This window comes from Vulpes lagopus, chromosome 2, assembly GCF_018345385.1.
Source record: "Vulpes lagopus strain Blue_001 chromosome 2, ASM1834538v1, whole genome shotgun sequence".
Taxonomy (NCBI): domain Eukaryota; kingdom Metazoa; phylum Chordata; class Mammalia; order Carnivora; family Canidae; genus Vulpes; species Vulpes lagopus.
In genome coordinates this window covers 37,624,786-37,635,437 of record NC_054825.1, presented here as the reverse complement: position 1 = coordinate 37,635,437, position 10,652 = coordinate 37,624,786, and the positions used below count along the sequence as shown (strand labels likewise).

The window sequence follows — 10,652 nt, the reverse complement described above, 5'->3', positions numbered from 1 at the left end:
GGGGGGAGATGAGACAGTTTAATAGAGAAATAAGCTTTGGACAGCCTCCTGATCAGAAGGGAGCCTTTCTTGGAGTGAAAGGCCATTATGGAGGCTAAGGGCGCCAAGTAGGGAGGGAACAGCATGGGAGATGGTACCAGGAGTGCCTGTGCTCAGCAGGTACTGGCAGAGCCTGAGGAGAGAATGGGGGTCAGGTCCTCACAGACATGGTCACTACAAAGACAACCAACCCCCTCAGCCTCCCGAAACCCCAAGGCTGGGCTGGCTCAGGACAGCCTTATGCATGGTATTTAGTAAGGCTTGAATACTACGGCCATCCTGCCTGAGTGCCTGGAAGTCTCTTAAAGAGGCCAAAGAAGCCCGTCTCACCTGGAGTGATGAGTGGAGTGGCTTTCTCAGGTAAGGGGCTGAGAAAGGAACATATCAAATTAGCATCCCCAGCCCTTCTGTCCTTATCCCCCAAGATGACGCCTGGTGTTCCCTCCCAGGGGGCACACGTACTTGCTATTCTTCCATTGTCACCTTAAACAATACTAAGGGTTCTAGCTTTCCCTGATGTGGAGCACTTCAGGGTTGATTATCTGTGAATAACAAATCCCACGGCAAGCCCAGGGAGTAGCCAAGAGGCTGTCCTCGTTAGCTAAATTGCCGGACTTTACCCCACATAGGTGTGCTCAGCTCCAGGGGCATACAATTTCCGGGCTCCCCACCCTTACCCCATCTCACCTGTGCTTCTGATTGTATTTGCATTTGCATTTTCCACCTGTGAGAGGAAGAGATTGTCAGTGTGGAGAACCTGGGGAGCTTGGGCCATCACACCCCTCCCCTTGTGCCCACCACCCTACCAGCCCCACCACTCACTCAGGGCTATCAAGATTCCAGCGATGCACAGGAGCCCTCCAAAAATCATCCCGCCCAGCTGCAGGCTTTCCCAGTCTGGGGGAGCAGAGAGTGAGCTGGCACCAGCCTGGCTCCAACCCCCTCATTCATTCAAAAGATATTAGTGATCATCTACTTGTGAAGATGTGCTTACATTTCAGGCAACAAGAAAGGCCAGTAAACAGAAACACCGTATACTAAATGCTGTGAACAGCACTATGAAGAAAAGATAAGCAGGAAAGCACAGAATAAAGAAGGGAGTTGAAAGGCTTTTTGATCAAGGCAGGCTTTTCTGAAAGGTCGCATTTGCAAGGAGGCTAGGGGAAGAGGAAGGGTGTGCAAGGTCCGTGGAGGATGGTGGCAGGCAGAAGAAGAGGAAAGCTGCTGGGGCTGCAGGGCGACAAGTAGCCGGTGCTGGGCTCTGGCAAGTTAGAGAACTGAAGGAATGTTAGGGGAGATAATATCCTGGGGGCCCAACAGCCTCCAGCCCCTTCCCCAGAAATTTTCCTAAATGTCTCATGGGTACCTTCCCTCCTTTTGGAATGAAGCTCTCCCAAAGACCATGTTGCATGTTGGCCTCTCTCTCTTGTCATAGTCCATGCTGACTCTGTAATCCCCAGTCCCAGCCCTCACCAAGCTCTAGCCAAGAGGTCCAGGAAAGACAAAGGTAGGAGTGGGGGATGGGGGTATCAGCTCTTACCATAGTAGAAGGGACTGTCTTTATCTGCAGGAAAAGGGGAGGAAAATAAAAAAAATAAAGACCAGAACCAGGAGGCAGGATGTGGGGTCTTTTTTTTTTATAATTTTTTTAAAATTTTATTTATTTATGATAGTCACACACACACACACACACAGAGAGAGAGAGAGAGAGAGAGAGAGAGAGAGAGAGAGGCAGAGACACAGGCAGAGGGAGAAGCAGGCTCCATGCACCAGGAGCCTGACGTGGGATTCGATCCCGGGTCTCCAGGATCGCGCCCTGGGCCAAAGGCAGGCGCCAAACCGCTGCGCCACCCAGGGATCCCCGGATGTGGGGTCTTAAAAGGAAAATGTGGGGTAGCAGGAGCAGGGCAGTTTGGAGTCCTACTCACCAACCAAGTCATTGGCTTCCAAGGCAGGCAGGCCTGGGTGGGAGAAGCAGAGGGAAATGGGTATTCATTCAGGACACTGGTTTCAAAATGAATTAGCAGGCATGTCCTCAGCCCAGAGCAGGCTCCTGGGTGGGGGACCGGGGACCCTCACACCTTCCCCAGCCCGAAATAGCCCTGGAATTTTGCCTCTCACCATAGCCTTTGTGCCCCCCTGCCAACCCCCAATCAATCTTCCCACCATTTCTCGGGCTTCCAGCTATTCTTCCTTGCATTGAAATGGGATGGTATATTGGTATCTTTTTACCCTCTTCTGAGAAGCTTCCTACACAGACCCTGGCTACTGCCCTATCAGGGAATAGGGAATGCTTCTCTCTCTTTTTTTTTTTTTTTTAATTTTTTATTTATTTATGATAGTCACAGAGAGAGAGAGAGAGGCAGAGACACAGGCGGAGGGAGAAGCAGGCTCCATGCACCGGGAGCCCGATGTGGGATTCGATCCCGGGTCTCCAGGATCGCGCCCCGGGCCAAAGGCAGGCGCCAAACCGCTGCGCCACCCAGGGATCCCCATGGAATGCTTCTCTCTTTATGTCAACAGATGGTTACTGTTTTCCAAAGTTCAATTATTCAGGACAACTTTTGCAATACCCATTTCCTCCCTACACTATTATTTCCTTAGTGTCACTCTTTAAATTGACAGTTTATTTTATTTTTAAAGATTTATTATTTATTATTCATTCAGCGAGAGCGAAGAGAGGCAGAGACACAGGCAGAGGGAGAAGCAGGCTCCATGCAGGAAGCCCGATGTGGGACTCGATCCTGGGTCTCCAGGATCACACCCCAGGCTGCAGGCGGCGCTAAACCGCTGCGCCACGGGGGCTGCCCTAAATTGACAGTTTAGATGAAAATCCATTTTTTCGACATCAGACCCCCTATGGGAAATGCTGCCCTCGTTTTCACTGCCTTGGTTGAGAGGGGGAGTGGCAGGAGGTTCATTCTGGGAGGACTCACCTGCCAGTGTGAGGAGCAGGCCCTGGGTCATTCTCTTCATGGTACGGCTGCAGAGGGGAGCTGCAGGGGAGGAGGGCAGGTTGGGATCAGACAACTGGGATCTGCCCCAGGTTCTGGGGCAAAGAGCCAGGGCACAGATCCTGAGGGTGCACTTGGTTTATGAGGTGGTCTTGGGAAAGTTACTAATTTCTGTTTCCTTATCTAGAGATGGTAATAGTAAACGCCTAGTGGAGTTAATACTAGTTAAGTACTTAGAACCTTGCTTGCACATAGTAAGTGATTTGTTAAAGTCTTTAATCAGATGTTTGACCCTAGGTCAGAGGAGCAGGGGTACTGTTCTAATTCAGCCTTTGGTTCCTAACCCCCAGTCAAAAGGCTAAGGTACCCTGAGCTATTGTTCCCAAAGGTCTGGGCCCCGGGCAGTATCAGGATGAATTCCAAGATAGTCTCTGCAAAGGGCCAGGGTATCCAGGGCTGTGCAGCAGAGTAACCAGCAGCTTAGCAGGGGAAAGGTGGTAGCGGGAGCATGTGAGAGCCTCCCATCCCAGCCCCAGCCAGGGATCCTACTCCAGGGCAGCCCCAAATTCCATAGCAGGAAACTGCCTGGTGGTTGGAAGGAACATTGCTTCTTTCTTTTTCCTTGGGGTGGGAACTATCCCACGAGTTTCTAGTGGCTGCTTCCTTGAGATAAGACCCCTTCCAGCTCTCTGCATATTGTTCGCTACGGGCAAATTTAGGGATTATCAGCTGTTGCAAACTAAAGCCCCTATTATCTACTGGGCCCAACGGGCTGGAACTCTAATCCCCTCAAAACCACCTAACAGCTGTGTGACTCAGTGGGTTACTTAACCTCTCGGTGCTTCAGTGTCCTGTAAAACAAGGAAAATTAATAGCAACTGCATAAGGTTATGATTGAATTAAATGAATTACTCTATGTGAAGCCTAAGTATAATGCCAGGCACATACTAAGTAATGAAATGTGTTACAATAAATACATAGCCCTCTATTGGCTAAATGGGATGCTGATTCATGAATGACTTAATAAGGCAAATTTGATAGGTAGATAATTACATACATACATGGGTCCTTTTGCCCTAGATGGGACTAGTAATACGCAGCTTCTGAATGTGAGAGTTTATCGGCTTTTAGCAGTCTCCGAAGCTGGCCTCCTTTAGACTCATCCCCTCTCACCACCCTAGGATTCCTGAGTCATGGGGGTTGCAACTCCACGTATTCTTTAGCCAAAGACTGGTTCCTGTTTCCTCCCGCCCCTAACCCACTGTCTATATGATAGTGGTCACAGAGCAAGTGGCTTCCAACCGTCAAACACCTCAAACATGCATCCTGTTACTGAGAATACCTGGGCACCCACCACCTCTTCCTCAGACTGGTACCCCTCCATCCTCACTCTTCTTCTGTCACCCTTCTGCTTAGCAGCCCTGAAGTCCTAGAAGACACTTACCTGAGAGCAGAGCGCAGATCTGGAAAGGCTGCTGGGGCTGGATTCAACTCAGGTGGGTTCCAGCTCTTTAAACCCAGCAGCTCCGCCCAGGGCAACAATACGGGCAGACAGGAGGGAACTGGTCAGATTCCTTAAGATTCCTGTAGCTCCTTCTCTCCCCGCCTCCTCCCCCACACTGTGCTCTTGAGACAGCTTGCCCTACCACACCCAGTGCTGAGCTGAGCTCCTGGAGGCCCCAGGGCCATCAGAGGTGGTGGGAGAGGTGGTGGGAGAGGGCCGGGCTGGGCCTCAGACATTTCTCTAGAGAAGATGGACTTTCAGCTTCTTCAGCTCACCTAGATCCTAAAAGAGGAGTCCAGAGGGGTGCTGGAAGGGGACAGGATGTTTCTGGGTTATTGTGCCAGCAGTGGGGGTTCCAGGACTTGTGTGTGGGGTATCCTGGGGACAGCTGAGTTGATTAGGAGTCAGGGACTGGTGCTGAGGCTCCATTTGCTCAGTGGTCCCATTGTTTTTCCTTGGACTGGGTGTTTATTGAGGGGGAGGGCTGGGGCTGATGGCACCCTTCAGGACTGCCCACCCTCTGACGAGTCCCAGACACCCACTTAGCCTAGGGAAACTGATGGCTGGGATTAGAAACCACCCTGGCCCAGACCCTGGTTTCCTGCCTGCTCCACAGAGTGTCAGGGAAGGGGTAGTGCCAGGAGGAGGACTGCAACTCCAGGCTAAATAATGGGCTGCTTCCCTCTGTGGACCGCCATATCTGCCTTATGTGCTTCTGGCCAAACTCCCCTTTCATTCCTCCCTCCACCACATGCTTTTAGCCTGTGCCCCTGGGTCTGGATGACTCCAGGCCTCTCCTTCTTCCCCAATTCCTGTGTTCACTGCTTTTGCCACTGGATGGTGATCAGCTGAAGGCAGGACTGTTGCCTCTCTTATTCCCAAAGGCCTCTCTTTATTCCTGGACACCAATAAATAGATTTTAATTGAATTGTTGAGTCAATGAAGACAGGAAGCCACCAGACGCTCCCATTGCTGGGGATCAGGGAGGGAAAACAAAGCCCTGAAAGGCAGGGTGAGGAGAAAGGGTGAGTAGGAAGGGGGAGGATATTCCTAGTGTGAATATGTTCACCTTCTCATAAAAACCTTCCATGGTGCTCCCTGCCTTCAAGATTCAGTTTCTGGGATGCCTGGATGGTTCAGTGTTTGAGCGTCTGTCTCCCTTTGGCTCAGGGTGTGATCCTAGGGTCCTGGGATTGAGTCCCCCACATAGGGCTCCCTGCGGGGAGCCTGCTTCTCCCTCTGCCTGTGTCTGCCTTTCTCTGTGTCGCTCATGAATAAATAAATTTAAAAAAAAAAAAAAAGGATTCAGTTTCTGTGGAGTTCAAACCCAGGGGCTCTGGGGCCAGGAAGAGCTAGAGTTGAAGCACAGCCTGCCATTTGCTCACTGGGTAAGCTCAGGTAGCTCCTTCATCATCCGGAGCATCCGTTCCTTCTCCTCTAAAATGGAATAATGATAGGACTGACCTCTGAGGTTTCTGGTGTAGGTTCTGCAGGAGCATGGAGCTGCTCTGTGGTCAGCCCTCAATATGTATTTGTGGAATGAGTGCCTCCCAGACCTGGTGTGAGGGAAGTTTGTTAACCTTGAGATCCAGAAGAACCATTAATTGCATATACTTTGAAGTCAAATCCAGGCTCTGTTAGTTACTTGCTATGTGCACCCAAGCAACTAATTCAGCCTTTCTGCCTAATTATTCATCCATAAAGTAGGAACCATGACCGAGCCTACTCTGAAGGTTTGTGGTGATTGTAACATCTGATTATGCTGCTCAGTTCCCTGTAACTGTAGCTGGGAATGGCCCTGATATACACACAAAGAAATCTGTGCAATATAAGAGAAAGGGGGTCATTGGTAGAGAGCCCCCCATGGAGAAAGCACATTCCAGAAAAGAGAAAGGAAGTATAAAAAGGACCTTAGGTCCACTTCTCCAGAAGGCCCTAGTGTCTTTGCTCTGCCCTGTAGCTTCTGCCCTCTTCAGGGATCCTCCACTCCTAGCCCTGGCACCATGAGATAGCATCATCTTTAACAGATAGGTAGAAAGAAGGGGCAACTGGGTGGCTCAGCTGGTTGGACCTTCAACTCAGGTCATGATCCCAGGGCCCTGGGATTGAGCCCTGCATTGGGCTTCCAGCTCAGCGGGGAGTCTTCTTCTCCCTCTCCCTCTGCCCCTCACTCCACTTGCGCTCTCTCTCAAATAAATATATATAATTTTTTAAAAATAAAGATTTTATTTATTTGAGAGAAAGAGTGAATGAGAGATTGAGCATGAGCAGGGGGAGAGGGAGAAGCAGACTCCCTGCTGAGCAGGGAGCACAATGGGGGGCTTGATCCCAGGACCCCAGGATCATGACCTGAGCCAAAGGCAGACGCTTAACTGACTGAGCCATCGAGGTGCCCCATCAAATAAATAGATAAATAAACAAAATCTTTAAAAAAAAAAAAAGAAAAAAGAAAAAGACAGGTAGAAAGAAAACTTCACCTGAGTCTGGTGGTCCAAGGTAGGGGGATAGGTTGAGCCAGAGGCAAAATCAGGGAGAGGGAGCCCAGCTACCTGTGTGTGACTTCTGCAAGCACAACGGTAAGTCACTACCTCGTTTCTTCATTTTGCCAAAACTGGCTGTAGGTGTAGGCGCACCATGGCTGAGTAGTGCATCTGCCCCTCTGGGGGGCCTCAAAGGCTGGACATTCCCTCAGTGGCAGGCAGCAATGCCTTCTACACTGGAAGTGGTGCAAAGTCAGTTCCCAGGTTAATGAATTTATCTTCTTAGATATTAAGAGCAGTACTTATTGGGACACCTGGGTGGCTCAGAGGTTGAGCGTCTACCTTTGGCTCAGGACATGATCCAGGGGTCTGGGATGGAGTCCCACATTGGGCTCCTTGCGGGAGAGCCTGCTTCTCCCTCTGCCTATGTGTCTGTGTCTCTCTCACTCTCTCATGAATAGATCAATAAAATCTTAAAAAATAAAACCAGTAGTTATAAATGGTCATGAAAGTGGGTGTTGAAACCTTTAGAAGTTTTGCATATTAAGAAGTGTTCACTAAATTGTCCGTTCATTCATTAGCAGTGTTTAGGATGAACAACCGCTCTCTCAAAGTATAATACCTGAGAGGCTGGCCTGGCAGCGAACTGTTTTCAGGAAATCAGTTTCAAGTAGGGCTGGTCATAGCCCTGCTTCTTGGACATGCATTCCTCATCAGAATCTCTGGAGCCATCTATTTGGGTCTGATTTCTTATCTACCAAATGGAAGAGCTGGGTAAGAGGCACTGAGGCTTACAGGGAAATCAAACCTTGGGGTGATGGAAGGCTGGGAAGAGTGGGTGATGGAGAGCCAGACTTAGAAGGGTGGGTGCAGATGACAGCTGGGAGGTATTAAGAGTTGAGAGAGAGAAAACTGCAAGATCCAGTTCTAAAGTCCTTCTTCCCCTTCTGGAGTCAGTGTTGCAAAGTATACAAAGGACCTCGTGTAGAAGGAGGGAAGTCTGTTGCCAAGAGTGGCGGCCTGAAAATCAGCGCTGACTCTCAGGATCCTGCCTCTGCTCACGTCAATCACTGCCCCACCTCCTCACACTCCCAAACTGTGATCTTCCCTCTTCTGCAAGCACCAACTATTGCTCTGTGGAAAACAGAGATGCATCCTCAAAGCCATTAACTTCCCTGAGGAAAGGCACTAAAACAGGAATTATTTCTAAGATCGACCAGAAATAAAAGAGAAGTGACTAGCATCTTGCCTGGCACGTAGTGGGAGCATATTTTTTTTTTCTTACCTTCCAAGATGGACTGAATATCAGTATCAGCAGAAGGCTGGGATTGTCTGTTTTGAGGGGGTCTGGTAGAGGGGGGAGAAGACCCCGTTCGTGAGGGGAGAGGTTATCTCTCTCCTCTGAGGCTTTCCCCAGGTGTCTCCGATGTTTCATCCCTATGAGAAGTACATACTGAGATCCCACCCGGACCCACCTCCCGGGCCGCCTCTCTCAGGGGTCTCGCTGCTCTTCTTTCTGCCTTTCTGCATTCTGGCAGGTCCCCCCATGTGTACTGAGGGCCAGTCTGGGCCCCCAGATCTGGGGCTCACTCCCTTTGAGGATGGGGTTGGGGGGTGAAGGTTGGACAGGAAGAGATGCAGCCTGTGCAGGCGGTTAGCGGCTGTACGACAGGGTGCGAGGGCGGCCCTCTGAGGGCTCTTCTAGGCCTTGGCCGACTCTCGGCCTCAGGAAGGCAGCAGGAGGGGCCCTTCGCTGCGGATCCCAAGGGCCATCCGGAAGAGGGGATACGGGCACGAAGCGGGGGCGGGGGTCCCACGAAGGGGGATAGGGGCCTCCGCGGCAGCCACTCCCCTCAGCACTGTAGTGGGAGCCGGGCTCTCACTGCCGACGCCGGGTATCTTTGGCGGCCCCCGGCCTCCAGAAGCTACTCCCCGACCTCTCGGAGGCCCAGGCCAGGAGGCCCTCCATTACCAGCCTCCCCCTTCGCGCAGAGGACCGAACGGCAGCCAATTGAAATAGGGTCGTGTGGCTCCCGGCCAGTCAGCGCTAAGAGACCGCTGCCGAGGCGGGGCCGCGGGTGAAGCCGCCTGTGAGGCGACGGCCCAGGGGGCGGGGGCGGGGCTCTTCTGTCGTCCGTCCTCGCGTGGATTGGCTGCTCCGGTTCAACGGCGCGCTCGGCCAGCCCCGTCCTCTTGCGCACGCGCAGCCGCTCGGCCGTCTCGTCGCCGCGGAAGGGCCGCGACTCGGTTTAAATCTTGCCGGTCCTTGTCCGTCTGTTGGTACGTTCGTGCCCGCGTGATTGTCACGGTCTTCCGGAAGTCGCGGTCTTCGGCACCTGGGACCCTAGAGGCTGTGAAGAGTAGCTAAGGTTGAAGCGACTGCCCAGTTGCTGAGTCCAGAGCAGGCCCGGAAGGAGGAAGACCGGAGCGGGGCGGCCTGAGGGACGGGCGGGAGGCGGCGAGCTGCCGGGAGTGAGGCCAGGAGGAGGCCAGGAAGCCGGCAGGGACTCGGGCTCGGGGAGGGCTCGACAAGGCGAGATAGGAGGCTGCAGACCCGTGTGAAAGGGGAGAGGCGGAGACGGTTCACCGAACGGAGGCCGGGCGGCGTCACTTCTCAGTGACTGTCATTCTGCTTCTGTTAGTCAGTAATGCTTCCCTCCCACCCACAAGCGCCCTGGCACCCTTGTCCAACTACTCTAGGTGTCTCGTCCACCGGATTTCTCAAGCCCTCCATCTTGTAGCCAGAGGGTCTCATGGACGCACCTCCTCTTCACTTCCTAGGGGTACCTGACGCTCAGCAAGTTACCAATAACTAAACTAACTACCTTCCCAAGTGCCTGGCTGGCTAAGTCGGTAGAACATATGACTCTTGATACTGGAGTTGTGAGTTCGAGCTCCACTTTGGGTGTAGAGCCTAAGCGGCGCCTGGGTCTCTCAGTTAAGTGTCTGCCTGCGGGTCAGGTCATGATCCCGGAGTCCTAGGATCGGAGCCCCCTGGAGCCCCCTGTCGGACTCCCTGCTCAGCCAGGAACCTGCTTCTCTCTCTCCTGCCCCACCTTCCTGCTGTCTCTCAAATAAAATCTTAAAAAAAAAAAAAAAAAAAAAATCTTGGGAGGCCTGGTTGCTCAGTGGTTGGGCATCTGCCTTAGGCTCAGAGCATGATCCTGGAGTCCCAGGATGGAGTCCCACATCGGGTTCCCTGCATGGAGCCTGCTTATGTCTCTGCCTTTCCCTCGCTCTCATGAATAAATAAATAAAATCCTTAAAAAAAAAAAAATCTTCCCATTGTCACAACATATTTCAGAGTTCCCTATCTCAGGGTACCCCTTTATCCACTTGGTGGATAGACCACCACTAAGTGTATAAGGAGATGCCCTACTGATGTGTCTGCTCCTCAGGCTATGACCTCAAGGGCAGTAGCACCCCTGGGTGACAGCACCTTTGTCCACAAGAGTAGCCTAAGGGAATGCTTGCAACCTGGCAGGCTGCTTTCTAGCACTTTACATGTGTTAACTCATGTTATCCTCACAACAACCTATCAAGAGGATTCATCATCCAATTTCAGATGAGGAAATGAAGTGAATGGTTAAGTGAAGCTCAGGGCCACATCGCTAGAAGTGGCCATCCAGCCTCAGAGCTAGCTCTTAACCCCACTCTCCGCATTAAACTCTGCAT

The 10,652-nt window shown here is 51.8% G+C and overlaps 1 protein-coding gene across 6 annotated transcripts; it reads right to left on the bottom strand.

Moving 5' to 3' along the window:
• Nucleotides 1-8,965, bottom strand: FXYD4 (FXYD domain containing ion transport regulator 4). Of its 6 annotated transcripts, none has more exons than XM_041745160.1 (10): nt 8,263-8,965; nt 5,962-6,053; nt 4,438-4,803; nt 2,976-3,035; nt 1,968-2,000; nt 1,580-1,603; nt 862-936; nt 727-763; nt 370-407; nt 1-172 (listed from the first exon to the last, which is right to left on the bottom strand). In XM_041745160.1, exons 4-10 carry the CDS (start codon nt 3,013-3,015, stop codon nt 153-155), a joined length of 267 nt encoding a protein of 88 aa, XP_041601094.1. In that variant the 5' UTR covers nt 3,016-3,035; nt 4,438-4,803; nt 5,962-6,053; nt 8,263-8,965; the 3' UTR covers nt 1-152. The 6 variants fall into 6 exon arrangements, with proteins under 6 accessions (XP_041601094.1, XP_041601096.1, XP_041601095.1 ...); XM_041745162.1 differs by having other exon boundaries at nt 4,438-6,053; nt 8,263-8,324; nt 8,453-8,965; XM_041745161.1 differs by lacking the exon at nt 5,962-6,053.
• Nucleotides 8,966-10,652: the final 1,687 nt, after the last annotated feature.